The sequence below is a fragment of the Vicugna pacos genome, chromosome 9 (assembly GCF_048564905.1).
Source record: "Vicugna pacos chromosome 9, VicPac4, whole genome shotgun sequence".
In the NCBI taxonomy this organism is placed as follows: Eukaryota; Metazoa; Chordata; class Mammalia; order Artiodactyla; family Camelidae; genus Vicugna; species Vicugna pacos.
The window spans coordinates 5671414-5695016 of NC_132995.1; the positions used below are offsets into that span (position 1 = coordinate 5671414).

Sequence of the window (23603 nt, forward strand, 5' to 3'; positions counted from 1 at the left end):
GTCGACTCCTGGCTACCTCCCTAGAGTAAGCTTCCTAGGCTGGCCTTTGGGTCATCTTTGCCTGCAGCTGGCCTGCCTCCTCCCAGCTCGTAGTAGCTAGTCTAAAGAGGGCTGCTGTCCACAAAGTCTTGGGTTCATCTTGGGTTGTAGTTTCCATGGCAACATGATAGCTCACTGAAGTAGCCATCCAAGACCGCGGCCCCAGTGTAGTCGGGTTTTATCAGGGCGGCCGTATCGCAGTTGCCACTCCAACTTGGCTGTCCCCATCACCCACCCACCCCAGGTGACTAAGCCCTACAGGACTAGGAAGGCGGTGCCACAGACCCAAGAAGTACAGACACGTGCAAGTCTAAGGCAAGACTATTATCTTTGATAACTCCAGAAAGGGAAACGTGTTCGGGGAAGTCCAGGTTAGGACTTAGCAGCCAGTCATCTTGGCCGGTGAGAGAGAGAACTTCACTGTGGCACTGTGGGGAAAAGAGGGAAGGGTGGTAAACATGCCTGTGCCCCTGGTCCCCGCCCCTCTGTTGGCTGGACTCATTTGACCAGCAGGGGGAGCAAGTTTTCCCTTCACCACCCAGCTCTGCACTGGGTCAACCCCACTTAACTGCGCCCTTAATTCCTATAGTTCTAAACCCCAAACCGGGACGTTCTGATTTCTGAGCAGCTGCTGGTGACAAGCAGTCACTGGAATCCTGAAGCAGGGATATTTCTGAGCATATTCAATAGTCGATAAAGGGGACAGCAGAACCTTAGGAATTGGATCAGCCTGGAAGAGCAGTGCTGTAGAATGACAGGAAGTGCAGGAACTGCTTGGAAAGTGGTGTCTCTGGGCCCTTTGCTAAAGGACTGCAGTGACTTCTGTCTGCTGGGCTGTCGTCAGAGCCAGGGGGAGTCACAGCTGGGGAGGGTCCTCTGGAAGCCCATATTAATATCAGCCGCCCCTGAGGGACCCTCCCTACCAAGTCTTGGAGGGTGAATGTTTGATGGACTGAAGCCCAAGGTGGAGGAGGCAAGGAATAGTATGCTGGCTACAGGGAACAGCATGTGCAAGGTCCCAGGGGCCAGAGAAAGCACAGCCAGTTTGTCCAATCGCCAACAGCTCAGTATGGCTGGAAAACGGAGGGAGAGGGCCGGAGGTGGGTGGGTGACAGATGCAGGACCATGACCCCCAGGCTAAGGAGCTCTGGGGTTGCTGGGACCCCAGGGAGGGCTGTGAGTAGGTCAACTCGGGATATGGAGCTCCTACTAGTGCCTTGTGGGGGGTGCACTGGAGAGAGAGACTGGAGGCCAGGAGGCTGGGAGAGAATTCAGGAGGAAGAGGATAAATGAGGTTGGCGCTGTGGGACAGAGAGGCAGGGACAGGAGGGATGGCACTTGGGGACAGGCTGTGGAGGAGGGTGACATTTTCCCAGGTTCCCACAGCCCCCCATCCTCTGCCACCCCCATGCCGGTTTCAATGCTGTGTCCACACATCTCCCCACATAGTCCTAGGCGCACTGAAGCCTTAACGATTTTTGCTAAGCTGTTCTCACCCTCATTCACCTCTTCTTTGTCCTTCAGCTCCTTGGGAAAACCTCGGACTCAGGTTCTCCCCTCCGCCATCCCTACAAGACCCTGTGCTGCCTTCACTCCCCACACATCCCTGTTGGGGTCTGAATCAGCTTCCCAATCATATTCCTAGTCTGACTAGACTCCATTCTCAGCTCTGCTCAGCCCAGGCCTCTGGGGAGCTTTGTAAAGGTTAGCCAGGCAGAGCACTGGGGGCCACCCCATTCTCACCTCGGACATCCAGCTTGCACTCGGCCAGGGCCTCCCCCAGCTCATTTACTGCCCGACATGAGTAAGTCCCCGAGTCAAAGGGGGACGGGCGGCGGATGTTCAGCGTCAGGACCCCCTGGTGGTTGGTCATCAGGAACTTGGGATCTTCACCAATTTCCATCTTGTTCTTCATCCAGATCACCTTCGGCTGTTGAAAGGAGTGAGAGAGGAAGCCACATTATAGAGGGTTCCCTGGGCAATGGCAAGATGGGCCTTGAGAGACAGATGTGGGTTCTCCTTTTGGCTGTGCCCCCTCCTACTTGTGGCTGGATGATCTTAGGCAAGTCACTTCCCCTCTCTGACCCTCAGTCTCCTCTTCTAAAGAAGAAGCGCTTACTCCCGGTGGTGGCCCACAGGGCCCTTCATGATTTGGTCCCATTACTCCTCTGCCCTCACTTCCCACCCTGTCCCTACCTCTGTTCCAACCACACAGGCTGCCTCACTGTTCCTCAAACAGACCAGACAGGTTCCCACCTCAGGACCTTGGCACTGACTGTTCCCTGTTCCAATACTGCTCTTCCCTCCTCTTTCACCTAATCAGCACCTGCCTGTCTTTCAGGTCTCAGTTCACCTGTCACTTCCCATCCCAGCCGCTAGGCTGGAACAGGAACACCTACATAACTGTCTGCATTTGTCTAACACACTCACCACCCTTTATAATTTTATAGTCATTTGTGTGAGTTTGGATTAATGGCAGTCTCCTCCAACCCACAGAATCTCCTCATCCAATTCACCAGCACACAGAAAGCCTCTGAAAATGTGTGTTGAAAGTATGAATGAATGAATGACATAACTAAGAAAATGGAGCAAATGAAATGAATGGAGTAAATGAACAGATTGGTAGGTGAATAAAGGAGTGGAATGAATGAACAGGTGAAGCTAATGAATAAAGTGGTAGAAAGCGATGGAGGAGGGGAAGTAAAGAACCCCTACAGAGGGGGTACGCCTTTGGGAGCTGAAGCTAAAAACTAGAGTTAGATCAGAGGTCGGCAAGAGGGGCCTGTAGGGGCCAGGTAATCGATATTTTAGGCTTTGCGGGGCCTGTGGGCTCTGGGCCACGGATAGCACACAAAACGGTGTGTATGGCCACATTCCAATAAAATCTTATTTAGAGAAACTGGTGGTGGATGGATTTGGCCCAAGGGCTGTAGTTACCAACCCCTGGTCTAGGTGAGTCCTTGAAGTTCAAGATGTGTCCATATTCCCAGAGAGCAGAATAGAAACCGGATGGGGCAGGAAAGATGCCTGGAAGCCTTGGGGGTTTAGACCCCCTCCCCAACAAAGTTTTGAGGGAAGTTGGAGTGTAATAGTGACTTAGAGAGATGGAAAGTGGGTTAAAAGTGAGCAAATCCCATGAGCAGAAGAAAGAGAACTTGGGGAGGAAGAGCCAGTGTGGCGGGGAGGAGAGGGGGCTTCACCTTGGTGAAGATTTCCCTTCAGGGTTACACACAGACATGCGTGCACACACATGGCACCTTTGGGTGGCCTCTGACAGCGCAGTAGAGAGCGGCTGCGTAGCCAGCCACGACCACCCGGTCGAGTAGAGGGGTCAGGAACTTGGGAGGCGATCTGAAGTCATGCTCCTTGTACTCGGGAGTTTTGAGGGTGATACCTGGGGGAAGGCAGATACACTTGTGACCAATCCTGGCTCTGGACAGCCTCTCCAACTTTGAGTCCGGGGAGAAGGATGGTCAGAGGAATTAAGTTCAAAACCCAGTCGCGAGAGAGGGGACTGGCCCCGTGGTGGTGGGTGGGGGGCATACCTGTCTTGAGGATCTTGGCCGTGTTCTTGGAGACACCAGGTAAGTCACTGAGCCCACAGATGTTCTCAGTGTAAACTCGGAAATAGTACTCGTTGCCCACGATGAGGTCAGACACGGTGCAGGAGGTGTGCCGGCTGTGCTCGTAGACGTTGAACCACTCCTAGTGGGGGGAATGGGGAGGGACCAAAAGAGTCAGGGATACAGAATCAAGAAGGGCCGGGGGGCGGGGGGGGGGGCTTAGGAAAGCACATCCAAGAGGGCGCCTAGCTCACAAAAGCCCCCGTTCCCAGCAGTGCTGGGAAGGTAGGAATCACCCAGGAGTCCGTCAGGGGGTGAACGGAGAAACAAAACATGGCACAGTCCAACCATGGACTGGTACTCAGCCGTGAAAAGAAAGGAAGCACAGATACCTGCTTCAATGTGGGTGACCCTAGAAAACATGTTCCTGAGTGAAAGAAACCAGACACACACACAGTGTGTAATTGTGTCCATATGAAATGTCCAGAATGGGCAAATCCACAGCCAGGAAGCGGATGGATGGTTGCCAGAGGCTGGGTGGGCGGGAATGGGGAGTGACTGCTTCATGGGCATGGGGTCTCCTTTTGAGGTGTTGCAAATATCTTGGAACGAAATAAGAGACGGTGGTTGCAAAACACTGGGATAGGGTGGGGGAGGGTATAGCTCAGTGGTAGAATGCATGCTTAGCATGCACGAGGTCCTGGATTCAATCTCCAATGCCTCCATTAAAAGTAAATAAATAGAATAAACTTAATTAACCGCCCCCCCAAACACACACACACACACACACACACACAAATCACTGGGATGGTACTAAATGCCACCACCTTAAAATGGTTAATACTAAATTTCATTATGTGAATTGTACCTCAATTAAAAAAAAACAAGGCAAAAACAATTTTTAGAAAGAAAAAATTTAAAAACAAAACAAAACAGTTAAAATTTTTACAAAATAAAAATTTAAACAAGTTTTAAAAAAGAACAGGAAAACCTATTACACATCAAATCTCAATCAAAAGGCTTCCTTCCCAGACCTGGCCCACTCTCCAATCTCTCCGGGCCTCAGTTGCCCCAAGCTGGGAAATGGGAATAACACACCTGCTCTGACCATCCCGCCAGCTCTTCTCCCCTCAGTCTTAACCCACGCCGGGCCCCTCCGGTCTCTCACCATGGTTTTCTTGTCGGCCTTCTGGACAAAATACCCGGTGATCTCACTGTTGCCGTCATCCCTGGGGGGCTGCCACTGCACCAGCGCGTTAGTACCCCACACCTCCTTCACCATCACGTTCTCGGGCGGCCCTGCCTTTTCTGGAAGTGCGGGGTCTTTGTAAGTCAGCCTAAGCCTAAATGCCGGCTCCCCACCTTCTTCCGCACCCCATCACCTTGGATCGCTCTCAGGCCGTTTCCGCACTCCCTTTTAGTCACCTTTTGCGCCACTCCCACCTCATACCCTCCCGGGTCCCAATCTCTCCACTTCCCTCCTTATTCGTCATCCTCATCTCCTCCCCTCCCCCCTCCCCATCACCTCCTCCTCCGTCCCCTCCTGGCCCCGCGGGCACACACCCACGACCCGGATGCGGATGGTGGCCGTGTCCTTCATGTTCTCGATCTGCACGCTGAGCTCGTACTCCCCGGAGTCAGAGCGGGCCGCCTCGCGCACGAAGAACACGGTGTCGAAGTCGCTGGTGCGCACGTGCACGCGGGAGGTGTCTATGGGCGCCCCGCCCTTCGTCCACACCACCTGGGGCCGCGGCTTTCCCTGCGCAGGGGCAGCGCGGAGTTGGCCGGAGTGGTGAGCCCGGGGTCTCTCCCGCAGGAGCTGACCCCTTTCTCCTGAGCCCCCGACCCCAGCTCGACGCACCTGGAAGGGGATGACGACGTTGAGATGCTCCCCCACTTTGCGGACGTAAGTCTGGCGGAGGTGGCGGGGCAGCCGGATCTTGGGTTGCTCTGAGGGCACAAGCGCAGCGAGGGGCTCAGCTCCGGGCTAGGGGACACTCGGGCAGGGTCAGAGAGACCAGTGGCTAGGAGGTTGTCAGGGGAGGCCCTAATGATGACACCAATTTGGTCTTTAGGAGAGCGGGGTCGGGGGTCAGGAGTGGCTCACCCACAATCTCCCGGATGGTGACCGGCTGCGTCAGGGTGGCTGGCGCGCTGCGCCCTGCAATGTTGACCCCAACCACACGGAAAGTGATTCTCGCGCCAGTGGGAAGATTCTTGACTGTGAAGCCACAGCGCTCGACGGGTTCCGTGTTAGCAGGGATCCACTCGTCAGCTAGGAGAGAGAAGCGAGGCTGGGCACACTCCTTTAAGATGTTCCTAGGAGACCCTCAGCTCGTCGACCCTTCCCGTCCGTGCCTTGGGCCCCACTGTACTGAATAACTGCAGCTGACATTCCTTGAGCATTTATTATGACCAGGTTCAAGCTAATTAATGTTAGCACCTTAATTCCTGCCTCCACCTCAAGTTATCCCCATTTTAGAGATGAGGAAACTGAGTCTCAGAGAGGGTAAGGAATTGGGGGTGGTAGTTAGGGGCAGCTCCTCGGACTGCCTGCCTCTGTGACAGGTGCCTTTCCATCCTGGTTTTATTGCCACGGGTTGGTGAACCAATGTGGGTCAGACCACCAATCAACAGGGTGAACGCTAACAAAAGTAGGTTCTGAAATGCAGATTGGGATGGGTTAGGGCAAGGGAATGGGGTGAAGAGAGCTAGGGAGAAAGAGGGGAGAAACTGATGTGAGTCTAGCCATCCATCATTGAAATGCATTACTGAATGCAATCATCACTGTATCCTATCAAGATGGGAACTGTCTTCACCATTTTTAGATAGAAAAACTGAGGCTCAGAGACTTGCCCAAGGTCACTGCACTAACAAGTGTAGGGACAGGATTGGAACCCACATCTGTCTGACTTAAGGCCAGGGATATGGTGTCAAGATGATCTCATCTGTCTCTCCAGTGAGGGGACCATGTCAGAGGTATCCCCAGAGCTGGGGCACCGTGCCTGGAGGGGAGTCAGTGCTTGATACGGGTTAGTTCAGTGGAGGCTGGAGAGGAGAATGTGTGGAAATATGTATGAGTGGATGGATGGGTGCATGGGTGGATAGATGGATGGATGGACAGATGGAGAGACAATAGATAGATGGTTGGATGGTCATATAGGTAAATGGATGGATGGAAAGAAGGGAGGGAGAGGGGGAAGAAAGTGGTGAAGAGGTAGCTATATGAATGAAAAAATTACTGGATGGATGGAAAGTTAGAGGATCCAAAAAAATTTCAGATGGATACAAAGATGGTTGGATGGACGACTGAGTGGACAAGTGGAAGGAAAGGACGGAGGGAAGGAAAGGAAGGAGGGAAGGAAGGCAAGGAGGGATAGAAGGCAGGAAGAGAGAAATAAAAGGGGGAAATAAGGAAGGGAAAAAGGAAGGAAAGATGCAAAGGATGGATGGATGGATGGATGGATAGATGGGAGATTGGTTGGATGGGTAGATGAATGGAAATGGAGAGAACAGGGGAACAGGGAATATAGGTAGTCAATAAATACTTGGATGGAAGGACAGATGGTTAGATGAAAATGTACTGCTGTATGGAGGATAGGTGCAGGACAGGGAGGAAGGGAGTGAGGAAGGAGAGAGGAAGGGAGAGAGGACAAGCTGGTCATTGGGGTCCTGGCTTGACCCAGCCCATCCCAGGGATTCATGCAAACACAGACATATGAGTAGCCCACTGCACCAGAGATCTGTCTCTGCCCTGCCCTGTTTGCAGTCTCCGGACTGGATACCCACTGCAGGTCTGTGCGAGCCACTGCCCCCCACCAGCCCTGACAGGGTGACTCACAGCCCTCCAGGCAGTACTCCACCAGGTACCCATCGATGCCACCCGCTCCAATCCTATCTGGGGGCCGCCACTTGAGGGTGGTGGTGGTGTCTGTCACATCTTCCACGGTCAGGTGCAAAGGTTCACTTGTGGGTGCTGTAAGAATTCAGGGAAAGGGGGGGATAAGTGAGGAGTCAGGGGTCAGAATTGGACTCACTGGTCAGGAAAGGGATCAGTATGGTGGGTCAGAGGTCAGCGAGCAAGGATGTAGCATTAAAATAAGGTATCAAGGGATAGTGAGGTCTCCAAGGGCAGTGATGGGTGTTAGTGTGGGAGGTCAGAAGACAATGACATATTTGGGAGACAGCACAGAGTCTAGGATCATAGGAGTTGGTGGCTGATATACTGGGTCGAGACGAGGTCAGGAAGGGGAGGTGGGGCTGGGGGTCAAGGTGTTGGCTTGCTGGATGAGAGGGGACAGAAGTCAGCAGACACAGTGGGGTCAAAGGCCAGGGTGGAGGATCAGAGAACAGTGACAGACAGGACATGGGTCGGAGGTGGACAAGGGCTTGGTGAGGGTGCAGAGGACATCACCAATAGGCATGAAGGGCTTGGTGTTGACGCTGGGCTGGGAGACCCCGATGGCATTGACAGCAAAGACCCGCATCTCGTAAAGGACACCCTCGATCATATTGGTGGACTCGTAGGTCATCTCTGTGAAGACCTCGAAGTTCAGCTTCATCCAGCGCTGAGAACCCTTCTTCTTCCGCTCCAGGAGGTACCCTGGAGGCCCCCCAAGCAGAGAGAAGTGGGCAGTCACAAGGAGGCCTGGGGTCTCACGTCAGCTGGGGCAGTCAAGGACACATCAAAAGGTCACATGACCAGAGAGGTCCAAGACCATGAATCTTGGGTTGATCTCAGTGTCACAGAGCAGTCAGAAGTCATCCATTATGGGGTCAGGGATCAAGAAGGGCCACAGGTCATGAACCAGGGAGTCAGAGGTCACAGAAAATCCTAGGCTCGGGGGAGGGTTGAGCTCAGTGGTGGAGTGCGTGTTTGGCATGCATGAGGTCCTGGGTTCAATCTCTAGTACCTCCACTAAAATATATATATAAATAAATAAACCTAATTACCTCCTCCCAACAAAAAATAAATTTTATTTAATTTTTAAAAAGACAAAAAAAGGGTGGGGAATAGCTCAGTGGTAGAGCTGTATTTAACATATACAAGGTCCTGGGTTCAACCCCCAGTTCCTCCATTAAAAGCAAAAAAAGAAAAGAAAATCCTAGGCTGTTAGCCAAAGTGAGGATTCCCAGGTCGATGGGGAGTAAAGGACGATGAGGAAGGCAAAAGGGATTGTGGGATGTTGAAGACGGAAAACCAGGTCTCAGAGGGTGGTCACTACGGATGCTAAGGACTCTTGGAGGTCAGGGAGACATTAGGACACAGGGGAGGTCAGAGGTCACAGGGGCTCCGGCACACAAGCACTCACCGGTGACCGGCCGGCCCCCGTCATACTTGGGTGGCTCCCAGGCAAGGATGGCCCAATCCTCTCCAACCGATGTGACACGTACAGCCTCCGGGGGGTCTGGTACATCTGGGGGGGGACATAGAGGATGGTCAGAGGACCCCTCCCAGCCTCAGAGAAGCACCCCCGGCTCAGCCCTCCTCGGTTCCCTCTGCTCACCCACAACCTGCAAGAAGATGGAGGCCACATCCTCGCCGGCGGGGTTGGTGACCTTGATGGTATAGCGGCCCTCGTCGGCTCTCTCCGCGCTCTCGATCACGAAGCTGCTGATGTCCTTCCGCTGCTCGATGCGGACCCTGCCCTCGGTGCCCGAGAACACCTGGACACAGCCACCAGATGGCCTTGCTCTCCCTCTCTCCAGACCCAGATGGGCCTCTGCCCCTCCCTGCTCAACATTCTCCAGGGGTCCCCCCATGACCACACAACACTCAGGCAACGGACCTAGCATAAGAGGACCTGCTGGGTCTGCATCCAGCCTCATCATCTCTCCCTACCGCCATCCTTGCCCTCCAAACACCACCCTTCATTACAAACACCAGGCTGTCTCATCCCTGAGAATTTGCAAAGCTGTTCCCCAGGGCATGCGATACCCTGACCCACTTCTCCATCTGCTCTACCATGACCCAGCCTTTAGAACCCACCCAGAAGTCACCTCTTCGGAAAGCACTCTTACATGCCTTCAGCTTCAAGTGAGAGCCCATCCCCTGGATTCTCATAGCTTCCGGTGCCTCCCTTTCGCTTGGCCCCAATCACCCTGGACTGTGACTGTTTAGGCACGTGTTTGCCTCTCTCCAAAAGTGAAGGCTCCAGGAAGGCAGGGGCTGCGTCTGATTCATGGCTGTATCCTCAGTAACCTATGCACGGAGCCTGGCATGGAGGAAACCTCAGGGGGTGTTTGCTGAGTGAAGGAATGAATGAAGACTGAGTCAAGTCTATCCGTTTTACAGAAGAGGATACTGAAGCCCAGAGGAGAGAAGAAAAATTGAACTGTCCCAGGGCCTGGAACATACAAGATGAAAATACTTGTTGAATGGATGGATGGATGAATAGATGGATGGATGGATGGATGGATGGATGGATGGATGGATGGATGGATAGATGGGTGGATGGATGGGTAAGTGGACTGATTCATGGATAAATGGATAGATGGATTAATTACTGGATGAATCAATTAACCAACCCATTAATTGATGAATAGAAAGATGGTGAGATGAATGAGTTGATGGATGGTTAGATTGATTGATGAATTCATGGATCAATGGATTAATGGATGGATGGATGGAACACCCATCATGTGCTAGGCCAGTACCATGTGATAAGCAAATATAATCTCCAATCTTCAAAACAACCTTCTGAAGAAGGAATCATACTCCTCATTTTACAGACAATGAAACTTAACTGAAGCACAGAGAGGGAAACCACTTTGCCTAAAGTCACCCAACAGAGCTGAGAGAGAGAAGTCAGGGCACAGGGGAAGCCCCCCGCATACCTCATCCTCCTTCATCCAGGTGGCAACAGGAGGAGGCTCCCCTGTGATAGACACGTCCAGCCTCAGCTTGTTTCCAGCCACGACCACAACTGAATTTTCAGAGGTCTTCCCTGAGCAGTCCAGGTGGATCTTTGGTGGCTCTGGTGGCAGAGGCGAGATTCTAGGGAACTTGGGAGTGGGCAGTTGGGCCTTCCCAATCCCCTCCAGAGGATCTCCTGAGAATCTGGGTTCCAATGGCTATAGAAAACCAAGATCCAGGCCCCAGCCCCTCCTCCCTCAGACCCAGGAGTCCGGGCCCCCAGCTTACCACAGCAGCCCCTGGTCCTTACCTTGCTTGGGCACGTACTCCACCTTGATTTCTGGAGGACAAAGACTAGATGGTTAGGTCTAAATCCATGGGGCCCCTTTTCCCACTTTCACAGCCCGGAAGCAGAGAGGAGGGCTTGGCATCATCCTGGAAACTGAGGGGTTGGGGGTAGACTCAGGCCCATGACTGTCCCGCCTCCCACAAGCACCTGCTATCCTCACCAACGTACAGTTAGGAAAGCTTAATCCTAAAGGGAGACATCCGGGCCCTGGGGTCTGGGAGGGTGGGTGCTATGGCCCCTGGGGGAAAAGCCTCACCCAGGAAGTTGAGCTTGGCTGAGAGGGACAGGGCATAGCCATCAGGCACAAATGTGTAGTCTCCTTCATCCTCAGGGCGGACATCATCAATCACCAGCTTGTGACACCTAAGGAGATGGCGAGGGGGCAGAGGGCAGAGGGCAGGCCAGGTCGCCATGGGGGCCACCACAAAGAAACACGCTCTGCAATGCCATCCACGTGCTCATGATCACCATTTTTATTTTGGGCTTTGGAATGCTAGGACCTGGATTCAAGTCCCCCTCTGCCCCTTCCTAGCTGTGTGACCTTGGGCAAGTCACTTAACCTCTCTGTGTCCCTGTTTCTTCCTCTGTAAAATAGGGGTAATCAGCACGATCTACAAGAGGGTTGCTGTGAAGCATTTAGAAAACTCCCTGGCATGTGGTAAGTGCCCTGTAAGCATCAAGATTGGTTCTCACCATTACCAAAGCCACCAGCAGGCAGGGTCCTTGCACAGAACCCAGAAAAAGCCTATATTCTGCCAAGAGCTCGTGTCAGGAAACCCACCGGGGCACGACGTCCTGTTGGCGTCCTGGTGGCTCTGTGTATTCTGCTGATCACCAGGTGTTTATCTCGGGCGTCCACCTGCTACCTTTTGAATTCCAGCCCCCCGTTTCCCTAGCGAGATACCCCCCCATCTAGTTGGCCACAGGTTCCCCTCTCTGTAGCCATACCCCTTGCAAGGAACACCTTGCAGCCTGTGACTTCCTTTGTCCCATAGAATACAGTGGAAACAACACTGGGACAGTGCCCAGCCCAGCCTTCAGAGGCCCCATTTGCTTCTGCTCTCTTTCAGGCCCCAGCATCTGCCCTGTGAATATGCCAGGACCAGCCTCCCAGGAGATGAGACACCCCATGGACCAGAGCAGAGGCAGCCCAGTTGTCCCAGCCAAGATCCTGACAGAGCGCAGGAAGATGGCCATCTGAGATCAGCCAGGCTTCCACCAACCCTCAGGCTCATGATTACATAAAGCCATGCTCTTTCCAACTACAAAGTCTGTGGGCCACCTCCACCGTCCGTACCTCCCCACGTGGGAGATGGTGATCCTCTTGCTGGGCCGCACCTCGACCCCATTCTTGTACCACTTGCCCGTGACCTTCTCATCGGACACCTCACACTTGAACACCGCCTGTTCCGTGGCCTTCACCGTCAGATCTGCGATGTCCTGCAGGACCTCCAGCTGTTTCTCTGAATGGGGAGGGAAGGAGATGGAGCCATCAAACTCCAGTGAGTCCACAAAGATTGGCAAACACCCACTGTGGGCCAAGCATTGTTCCAGGCACCGGGGATCTGGCTGTGAACAGCCCAGAAACAATCTGCTGGCCTTATGGAGCTCACATTTGAGTGGGGAGACAGACGGTGAAAGGAGAAACACAAAAACGTATAACAGGAGGGAGCGATGAGGCCAAGGGAAGGCAGGGACCAGTCCATGGGAGGCTGGAAGTTCCCCAAGGAGACGGCATGTCATGTGCAAAGGCCCTGCAGAGGAAAGCAGGTTTATTGCTCTGGGAAACAGCAAGCTGGCCCGGGCAGTGAGCGAGGCAGCCTTGATAGGAGGTGACACAGGCAGAGACACACCTTATGGGCCACGGAGAGGACTTTGCGTTGGCTCTGAGCGAGGCAGAAGCCGCTAGTGGGTGTTGGGAAGAGGGCTGGGATCTGACTTACATGTTTTTTCTTAATTTTTATTTTTTAAGTAAAACAATGCACTTGCATGGCTTTAAAATAAAATGATAAGAGGATGTAGACACAGAGGGGGAAATCTCTCACCCACCCACTCCCGATCACAAAGATCAAGATCCCTTTTTCTAAGGTAAAATCCAGCTAGCTCACAGCCAAAAAAGCCAATACGTACATACATTTTCTTTCTTTCTTCCTTCCTTTCCTCCTCCCTCTTTTCCCTGCTATACAAATAGTGGCATATTTGTTTTTTCATCTAACAATATACCTTGGAAATGCTTCCAAATCAGTAAATTTAAAATTGTCCTTCTTGAGGGAGGGTATAGCTCAATGGTAGAGCATGTGCTTAACATACATGAGTTCCTGGATTCAATTCCCAGTACCTCCAGTAAAAAAAATTTAAATAACTAAATAAATAAACTTAATAACCTACCCCCCCGGGAAAAAATTTTTTAATTGCTTTAATTGTCCTTTTTATGGCTACATATGGATATATAATATCATAATTTACCTGGCCCATCAATGACTCAGCCCTTTTTTTTTTTACTTTTTATATTTAAAGAATTATAGACTCACAGGAGTTTGCAAAAATAGCACCTAGAGTCCCACATACCCTTAACCCAGCTTCCCCCAATGGTGACATCTTATGTAACTACAGTCTGATATCCAAACTAGGAAATTGACAGGGGTCCAGTACTGTGCACTAGATGTATCCAGTTTCACCATCTGACTATTTTACGTGTCCAGTTTCACCATCTGACTATTTTACAAGGATCAGTCTGGCTGGTGTAAGGGGCCGGGGGCACAGATGTAGAAAAAGAACAAGCAGTGATGAGACTACAGAAATAGTCCAGGCACCAGGGGATGGAGATCTGGGCCAGGTGAGGGTAATGGTGGTGGGGAGAAGTGATCAGATTCAGGATAGCCTTTGAAAGTGGAGCCGCCAGGATTTGCTGGTGAATTGAACGTAAGGTACGAGGCCAAGAGAGGAGTCAGGGACAACTCCCGAGATCTGGGGCCCGGGGAGCTTTGAGCCGCAAGGATAAGCATGCGCAGTGAGGCCTCTCACCCCACCGGGTGGCCCCGTACCTTCCACAATGAGCTCAGCCTCACACTGGCCGCCATTAGTCATGACCTGGTAGTGACCCTTATCCTCCAGGGTGACTTCTGAGTAGATGAGGATGTGACGCTTCCCGTCCTTCTTGAAGCGGTATTGGGACTTGAAGGAATCCTCCCGCGTCATTTCCACGCCATCTTTCATCCTGGTTGGAAGGGACATGAAGGGAGATGTGAGGAGCCTGCTTAGCTCTGAGTCTGGATGTCAGACATGAGTCAGGGGCCAGAAGGGAGATTATGAGAGGGAGGAGAGATAAAGGTTGACAGAGGCGTCTGGAGTGGCTGGGTCACAGGTGGGGGTGAGGGGAGAAAAAGAGGAGGAAGAGGTCACAGTCTACAAATTTCAGTTGGGAGTAAATGGACACAAAAAGGGGTCACAGGAAGGGGTCAGAGAGTGGAGGAAGTTCATGGTCACAGAGAGATGTCAAATATTGTGCCCTCTATAAATGGTGCTTCCCTGCCTGCGGCACTCTTCCCACCTCACTTCTACCTGCTCATCACTCAAATCTCAGCTCAATCGTCACCTCCTCCAGGAAGCCTTCCCTGACCTCCTGAGTCCCTGTCTTCTATTAAAAAGCTGCTGCAGCATCAGTTATTGCTCCTCTGAAACACTTGTCAAAACAGAAGTTTCACATTTATTTGTGTGGTGACTTGATTAATCTCTGTCTGCAACACACACACACACACACACACCAGCAATTTGCCAGATCATAAATTCCACAAGGACAGGTGCCATGTTATTCTCTCCATTTTATCTCCAATACATAGAAGAGTGCCACCACACAACAGGTGCTCAATAAATACTTGTTGGATGGGAGAATAGAAGTAGGAATGGGCAAGTGGATGGGTAGATAGGTGAGTGGATGGATGGATGAATCAATGGGATGGATGAGGGGATGGATGGATGGATGGATAAACAGATTGGGGGATGGATGGATGGATGGGGGATGGATGAATACATGAGTAAATCAAAGAATGGATAATTGGTTGAATGGATGAATAAATAACTTAATGAATAGGAAATAGCAGAGATCAGGAAAAAGATCTGGAAGAAGATGGGATGGGGGTAGAGGTCAGAAATTTCAGAAAAAGATCATGCATGAAGATCAGAATTTATAGAGAAAGGCTGAGGCCTCCTGGTAACTATTAGGTAAAGGTCTGAAATCTTCAAGAGAGGTCTTAAAGATCAGGGCTGAGGCAAAGAAGCTGCGGGCATCTGTGTGGAGATCAGAGGTAAGAGTCACTTACCACATGACTTGGGCACCCTCCTCTGACACCTCCACTGACATTTCCACTCGGTCACCCACAAACACCTGCTGGTCCTCGAGGGGTGTGATAATCAAGACTGGAGGTTCTGTAGGGCACAGGGAGACAGGAGGTCAGTAGTTTCAGGATCCCCTCCAGAGCCCCACTCCCCAAGCTCACGCCCAGATCCCAGCCTCACCTCTGACAAAGAGTTCAGTGAAACACTTCTCATCCTTGACGACAACTTCATAAGCAGCATCGTCTGCCAATGTGCACTTGTTGATGGTGAGAATTCGCTTCTTACCAACATTCTCAAACACATACCTGGTACAAAAACCTCAGCTCAACACAGGGCATGGAAGAGATCTTGCACCCACCCACCAGTTCTCAGGACAAGTCACTCCCTACCAGAGCCAGACTGTGTAGGCGGGGATAGATGGTCCAATTTCTAGTATTTAAATAACCACAGTGGAAATGCGAACTGTCCATCTATAGCCATTCTCTTCCATTTAGCAGTGGTACCCACCTAAAGGACTACATTTCCCAGCCTCCTTTGCAGCTGGGATGGCTGCACCACTGAGCTTGGACCGACAACGGAAGGGGAGCAGATGTGATGTGCACAAAATGCTAGGTCATCTCCAATGTTGAGATGCTTGTTCTAGACTTGTCTCCTTCCCTCTTCCTGTCCGATAGACACAGATGTGCCCATGACCCAACATGGTCAATCATGCAAAGGAGGACAGTGCCACAAGAAACGGTGTAGCCAAAAATGTGGAGCCTGGCTCCCCAAAAAATCTCTAAGAGGAGAGCTACCCACCAGCCTCAATCCTGAGAAATATCCCTCTTTTTTTTTTTTTTGAGATCCTTTTATTTTTGTTTTGTTTTGTTTTGTTTTTTGGGTGGGGGTGGTAATTAGGTTTACTTATTAATGGCAGTACTGGTGATTGAACCCAGGACCGTGCATGCTAAGCATGTGCTCTACCACTGAGCTATACTGTTCCCTCACCCTTTTTTTAAATTCACTTTTTTTTTTGGCTGAGGGGGAGGTAATTAGGTTTATCTATCTATCTATCTATCTATCTATCAATTTATATTATCTTAACAGAGGTACTGGGGATTGAACCCAGGACCTCGTGCGTGCTGCTAAGCACATACCCTCCCACTGAATTATACCCTCCCCCCACATACCACTAATCCCGAACAGCTTCCTGTGTTAGTATATATTTTAGATTATCTTTTTTAGTGACCGCCCAGCACCTTAGTACGGAATTGTATGTTTTGACTGTTTTCCATTTTTTGCTGCAAATGCTCCAGTGAACACCCTTGCAGCTACATATGCATAACCATGGTAACGCCATTATGGTAAATGCCTAGAATTGCATAGTCTAAGGGCTTTTTTTAATACACTGCCCTTTCAGCAATTTGCCAGTTTACATTCCCACCAGCAGCACTTGTAGACCCATTTCCCTAGGTCTTCTCTAGCACTAGGTTTTATCATTTTGTAAAGTCTTTGCCCAGTTGGGGAACAGAAAGACTGCTGTTTTGATTTGTGTTATTATTATTGACGTTGTTGTTGTTTACAAGGTTGAATGTGCGCTTCACAGTGTATGGGCCGTTTGGGTTTCTTTTAACTGAATTCCTGTTCTCCATTGCCTTTACCTGTTTTTCCCTCCCGAGGTATTTGCATTTTCATACGGGTGAGGGAGTGTCCTTTCTGGGTTACGAGTGAACGGCCTTACTTCACTCTCTCCGGGACTCATACCCCCTGCAACCGGCGACTGCCCTCCCCCAGCACCCACACACATACTTGCTACTTGGTTTGATCTCCTGGCCGTTCTTGAACCACTTGAGGGGGAGGTCTGGATCGCTGATCTCTACCACCAACTTGATCTTGTTGCCCTTGTCCACCTGGTAGGCTGGATCCAGCTTCTTTGTGAAGGCTGGGGTTTGAGGGAAGCAAGGTGGGGTGAAGCTGAAAGGTTCTCACTGCCCTGAGCTGCCAAGTCTCCCTCCCCAGACCAAGGGCTCTCAAAAGTCAAGGTCAGAAAGCTTCCTATGAACTTGGAGGCCCCTGAGAACAGGGCTCTCTATTATTCCTCAGATTGGGACCTCCAGAAGATAGATCCAGGGTCCAAACATCAGACATGCATGATGATGGGGTCCCTATGGGCAGAGACCATCTCCCCTCAGACCGGCGCTGACCTGCGCTCTTCTTGACCTCAACCTTGGCCTTCTTGAGCCGCTTCAGCATGCCCCGGAGATCAGTGATGCCATACTGGAAGGCAATTCTCTCGTACTCGCTCTTCTTTGCCCCTTTCAGGAGCTCCCAAATCTCAGGCGGGATGCCGAGGTCATCGTCATCTTTCTTCTTTTTCTTCTCCTCTTCAACCACCTGCCTGCAGGTGGGGAGAGCAGGCCGGGGCCACCAGGGAGTGAGGAGGTCTCCCTCTCTGCCTTCTCAACCCACTTGCTGTGGTCCTTTCTCTGAGTCTGTCTTCCCTTAACCATCACCCCAGCCTCCTCCCTGGCCTTCTGCCCTCCATCCCATCTCTTCCCCTCCAGTCCGTTCCCCACATGGCCCCAGAGGGAGATTTCTGACCTCCACATCAGATGCCATTCCTTTCCTGCTCAGAACTCTTCCGTGGCTCCCCACTGCCCTCAGGAGGAAACCACAGCAGCTCAGCCTGGATATCATGAGCCCACCCACCATCCCTTCACCGCTCCCGCAAGTATCAAACCACATTACTTGCCTTTTCCTGAACACTCTGGGCTCTCTCCTGCCTCCCAACCTCTGCCCAAAATGTTTTCCTGCCTAAATGACCTCTCTCCACCTTCTCTTCATCCTACAAGAACTAGTGCCAAAGCTCCCTCCTCCTTGAGGCACTCCTTGTCCTCTCAGGAAATGAGTTGCCCTCACTCTGGGGTCACACAAGGCCCTCGTGGGACTTTCTCTCTGAACACACTAAATAGTCTTGGTCTGTGTCTGTGTATGTTGGACCAGACCCATCTTCCCAAGGCAGTGAGCAACTCAACGTCACGGAACCAATCAAACATCTCTCTGTCCCCTGATCTCAGCTCAGGGCCTGGTAGGTCTCAGAAGATGTTTGATGACTGAGAGAGTGAATGGATCTCTGGAAAGAAGGAAGGAAGGGAAGGGAACAAAAGAAGGCTAGATGAGTGGAGAAGGGTAGATAGAATCTGAGGACATGTGAATATCTGGACTGATTGACTTTCAGAGCATTAGGTGGAGAACTGATAAATGGGTGGAGGGGTCGATGGATGGCTAGGCTGATGGATGAATGGGTCAGTGGGTAAGTGGGTTGGTAGGGGATGGGTGGCATTAAGATAGGTGGGAGGGTTGATGGAGGATGGCTGGGTGAGTGGTGGATTGATGAGTTGATGGCCAATGGTGGGGTGAGCAGGTGTGAATATGTTGATGGAAGATGGCTGGGAAGATGGTTGGCTGGGTAAAGAAAAACAGATGAATCTATTAGTAAATGTGGTTGTCGAGGCTTTGGTAATGGGCACAGATGAGTGGTAGACAGTTGGATAGGTGGGCAGCAGATACTGAATAACTGGACGAGCATAATGGTGAACAATATGAAAGTGCTGATATCCAATCACTTTTTACCTACAGAATAGCAATTTCATATAGATCACTCTAACAGCTCTCTGGGTAGATGGGTGCGTCATTGAGGTGAACAGTTGATATAGAAATGCCTGTCTAGATGGCTAGGTGGGTGAGTGTATAGGTGGGTGGGATGCTGGACTCAGCTGGGAAAGAGATGCGGGTGCAGATGGATACACAAGTGGGAGAGTGGATGCATAGTAGACAAATAGGTGGTGGAAAGGTGAATTGGTGAGTACCTCAGTAGGTGGGGAAGCAGATGATGGAGTAGGTAGGTGAAGGATGAATGAATGGGTTAATGAATGGATGGCTGAGTGTAATGGCGGATGCATGGGTAGACAGGTGGAAAGAAGGTGAGTAAATGAATGGATATGTAGGCAGATGGATAGACAATGGGCAGGTAGGTGAATGGGTGGATTCGTAGATGGATAAATATGTAGCTGGTTGAATGAACTGATGAGTGGACAGACTGATGGGTGGGTGGGTGGATTAGCAGATGGATAAATAGGTGGCTGGTTGGGTGGATGGATGAGTGGACAAACTGGTGAGTGGGTGGATGGACAAGTGGATGGATGGTTGGGTGGGTGAACAGGTGGATGAGTAGGTGAATTGGAGCCTGAGTGGACAGGAAAGTGGATGTGAGAATGATGGGTTAAAGAGAGGGAGGTAGGAGAATTGATGGGCAGATGGTTGGCTGGGTGGGGTTATGGGTGAGGGGGTGTGGATGAATGGGTGGATGGGTGGATGGATGGATGGACAGGTGGCTGGGTGGGCGGGGATGAGTAGATAGAGGGGTGGTGGAGTCCCAGGATGGCAGTGGGAAAGCAACAGGGGCAGGGGGACCACACCCACCATCCTTTTCCTCCTTGAGCCCCCATCTCCCCTCTCCACGCCAGGCAGGGTGGGCTTACCTCTTCTTCAACAGGCTGCTGAAATCCAGCTCACCCGCATTATCTGACTTCCCTTCGCCCCTGTAGCCAGTGAGAGGGGGCGTGAACCCCACTGAGATCCTGACCCTCAGACTCACCCTGGGTTCCCACTCCTTGCCTTCCCTGATCCTCCCTTCTCCCACAGCTCCCCCTCCCAAGGGAGACCGTCCCATGGTCCCTGGCACCAGGACATACCCCCACCCCTCCCCAGGGTCCAGGGTCACTTACAAACGCTTGAAGCTTTCTAGAGTCTGCCCAGCTGAGTCCTGACGGGGCGCTGGGGAGAGGTGATGGGGGAAGGGAAGGTGAGCTGGAGGCAAGACCTGATCTAAGACCAACCATGCCCTTCCTGGCCTGCACAACTTTCCCCAGACCCCTTTCCCCTCCATCTCTTGGACCAGCACACCCTCTCACTGGGACCTGGACATCCTCTACTTCTAGACTCATTTCCCTGGCGGCCATGTACCACCCTCAGCAGCCTATACCCCCTCACTCCTGGACCCGCTGGCCTTTTTCCCCGAGCCTACACAGCCTCATTCCCTGTGTCCTCCATATTTAAGCCCACACACATTCTGGGCTGCAGACCCTCAAAACCTGTACACCCTCAGGGCTCCATACACCAAATCTGTGTACCCTCTCAATAATCCCGTATACCCTCACCCTAAACCTGTACATCCTTCCTCTCTAAAACCTGAGACACACCCTCCCTCCCTGAACCCTTAGTGCCCCTTGCTCAAACCTGTTCACTGTGCCCTGGAATCTGCATAACTCATCCCCCAAGCTTCGTAAGCACACCCTAAATCCCTGGACTCTTTCACCCCCAAATCTACACCTCCTCTTGCTCTAAACCTGTAGACTGTCTCCCCAATTTTGAATACCCTGATCCCTGCATCTGTGCTCCATCCTCCAAACACTTGTGCCTGCCTCACCCTCACATCTGTTCACTTTCCCAACACCTGACTGGCATATCCATCCCCCTACTCCAGACCCAAACCCTTTGCCCCCACCCCCATCAGCGCACCCTCTACATCGATGTTGAAGGCACAGCTGTCACAGACGTCCTTGGCTTTGACCTCGAGGCGGTAATCCCCACGGTCCCCCAGTACCACCTTCTCAATGTGCAGCTCCAAGGTGTACACCTGGGGACCGGGCCAGGGGTGTGGGTGTATACGACCGCCCCTCAGTGCCACCCCACATCCCCCAGAGTCCACTGCACAGCTCTCTCTCTCAGTCCTCACCACCCCCACAGGAGGGGCCACCTTCCTCTTCCTGTACCTGGACAATCGTGATCCCGGAGGGCCCGCTTCCTTGACCCCGAGGCTTCTCTGGACATGCACATGCTGTGCCCAAGTGCACCCCGCCCTAACCCATTCTCCTCTCCTGTCCAGCACAGCCTCTACGAAGCAGCCCCACGTGACCTCCAGCCCTGGCCTTCATGCCCTCGCACCCTGGCATGGTCCTCACATTGCTGGCAGAGTCATGGGTCTCTTTGAAGGAGAATCGGGCCCCGCTCTTGCTGCCCAGTTCCAGCCACTTTCCCTTGAACCACTTGATGGTAGGTTTGGCCGGCAGCTCTTTCCCATTCACCTTGGCCACGATCGTTGCTTCCTTTCCTGGGTGGGGGTGGTGGGGTGGGAGGCAGTGGCTGGGCGGGAACCATCAGACTCTGCAGAGAGGACTGGGGAGCTGGGAGCCCCCAGGCCCCTCCTCCCTCAGATTCCCACCCCCTCCTCCCCCAGGTGCCACTCACCATTCTCCACCGACACAGAGTCTGGCTTCTTCAGGAAAATGCCTGTGGGCTCCTCGGCAGTGGGAGACTGGTCCTCAGGCGGGGCTTCTGCTCAGGAGACAGGATGAGGGGGTCTGAGACAGGCCAGAGAGGGGGCGGCAGGCCACTCTGGGAGCGGGGTTTTAAGCTAATGGGGGCGGGTCTTTAAGCTTTAGCTTCTGCTCAGAAACCAAAGACCATGGGGGCAAAGCGGTTTTTCCTGACCTGGAAAAGACCATGCATCACTCAAGCCTTGGCCAGGCTCCCCCACCCCATCGGGCCTCAGTTTCTTCATCTGTGAACTGGATGGTCTTAAATGGAGCTTTAGGGTGGGAGAGGTGTCAGGATGGACTGGGGCATCCAGAGCTGTGCAAGACTCAGTGGTGAACCAGCTGGTCGTTGGGGGTACAAAGGTCAGGCTGAGGGGCTGGGCTCTGTCCTGGAGGCGCTGAGGAGCCATGGAGGGTTGTGAGCAAGGGAGGGCAGGTCAGCTCTGAAGCTATGGGGAGGAAGAACTAAAGGATAGAGAGCAGGGAGGGTGCAGAGATGCGGGGGAGCCTGGGAGATGAGGCGCCAGGTTCTGCCCAGCCTGCCGGAACCCGTCTCACCTTTAGGGGGTTCTGTAGGAGCCTTTTGTTGGGGGGCTTCCTTGGGAGCTGGTTTGGCGGCATCTTTGCCTGCGGGGTCCTTTTTGGTCTCTATGAGGGAGGAGATGTTCACAGTTGAGCACGCGCTTGGCGCTCCCCTCTTCCAGAACCCAGCAATGCAGGCCCCCAGGCCCCTCCTCCTTCAGAACCTGGAGTCCAGCCGTCCAGGTGTAAATTTATCTCTAATCCGAGAGTCTGGGTCAGATTTCTCCTTGCCCAGGCGGGCCATGCCTCATCCACTGGGGCCACCAAGCCTTGACCTTTTAGGACTTGCCGGTATAATTAGCTCTTCCCCTGGGCTGGAAACTGGACACTTCACGCTGACCACAGCGTCTTTTCGCCGGCCCTGCCTGCTGGCGCCTGGCCTGCTGGGGCCCCAGCTACAGCTAGGGTCTGGACCCCCATCCCTCAGCCTGATTGGCCTGGGGCCAGCAGATGGGACACACCAGGAACAGGGGTCCTCCCCAGGGGGCTTGTGCCTCTTCTGCTCACTTGTGCATAGAGAGAAAACCCCATTCCTGTATAAAGAAATACCTCCAAGTCCAATTCAAAGAAGGGCCCCAAAACTGCACCTAAAGAAAGGCTATTCAGCCTCTGTATGAAGGTCCCCTAATTCCTACAAGGGAAAGCCCCAATTCCCATTGAAAGGAGGTCCCCTTGTCCTTTTAAAGAGGAGCTCTCCCCAACATGGAGACAGGAACCGCTAATATCTGTACACATGAGGGTCTCATTCGCCTACAGAGAAAGACCACAATCCTCACTCAGAAATGACCCCAATCTCTTCCCAGAAGACTCCCCCAAATGTAGAGGACCCCAATCACCCTGCAAAGACTCCCCAAGTCTGCATATAGAGACCTCTCACCCGTATCAAAAAAAGGAACTCAAATCCACGATGAGACAATCTCCATCTGCACCCGGAGATAAGCTCCCACCTCCCTGCAGAGAAAGGAACCCACCTCCTCCTCCAGACAGGGAAGGAGGGAACCCCCTCACCCAACACAGGTATGGGACCCTCCTAACCCACCAAGGAAGGGAGCCCCTCCCCACACAGCGAAGGCACCCCATTCTCCCAACCCCTTGGAGGGAGGAGCCCCCAGTCTCCATTCAGAAAAGAAGACTATCTCCACATAGAGAGCGAGTCCCCACAGCCACCTGGTTTTGCCTCGGGCATGTCCGCGGACCTCCTCCTGTTCCTCTGAACGCAGCTGTGTCCCAACGGGCCCTAGGGCGGACAGGTGGGCCCCCAGGGGGAGCCCTTTAAGGAGTCCAGAGACTCCCAGGAGGCTCCGGGAGGCATCAGATGCCCTCCCAACCCTCCCCTGCCGCCCCACATTCCGCCTGTGTGTTCTAAAGGGTGAGAAATAACAGCTGGACGAAGAGAAATGGCTGAATGCCAGGTCCCCAGGGAGGAGGGGGCTGGGGTTCTGACACCTGGGTCTGAGAGAGGATGTGCAGGAGGTGGGGACTCCCTGGTCTGAGGCAGGGTGCCTGGGGGACTGGACTCCTGG

The 23603-nt window shown here is 52.5% G+C and overlaps 1 protein-coding gene across 1 annotated transcript; it reads right to left on the bottom strand.

Annotated features, from left to right (window-relative positions):
* Positions 1-348: 348 nt before the first annotated feature.
* Positions 349-23339, bottom strand: MYBPC2 (myosin binding protein C2). Its single transcript, XM_031681500.2, has 28 exons — positions 23248-23339; positions 22057-22146; positions 21431-21517; positions 21145-21293; positions 20702-20819; positions 19909-19957; positions 19663-19722; positions 17326-17519; positions 16931-17063; positions 15323-15447; positions 15127-15232; positions 13852-14024; positions 12105-12270; positions 11064-11170; positions 10769-10798; positions 10440-10579; positions 9110-9269; positions 8915-9019; positions 8017-8205; positions 7444-7578; positions 5710-5877; positions 5464-5552; positions 5166-5361; positions 4771-4910; positions 3585-3744; positions 3297-3433; positions 1783-1969; positions 349-467 (listed from the first exon to the last, which is right to left on the bottom strand). The coding sequence occupies exons 1-28, from the start codon at positions 23264-23266 to the stop codon at positions 457-459; spliced, it is 3423 nt and encodes a 1140-aa protein (XP_031537360.2). The 5' UTR covers positions 23267-23339; the 3' UTR covers positions 349-456.
* Positions 23340-23603: the final 264 nt, after the last annotated feature.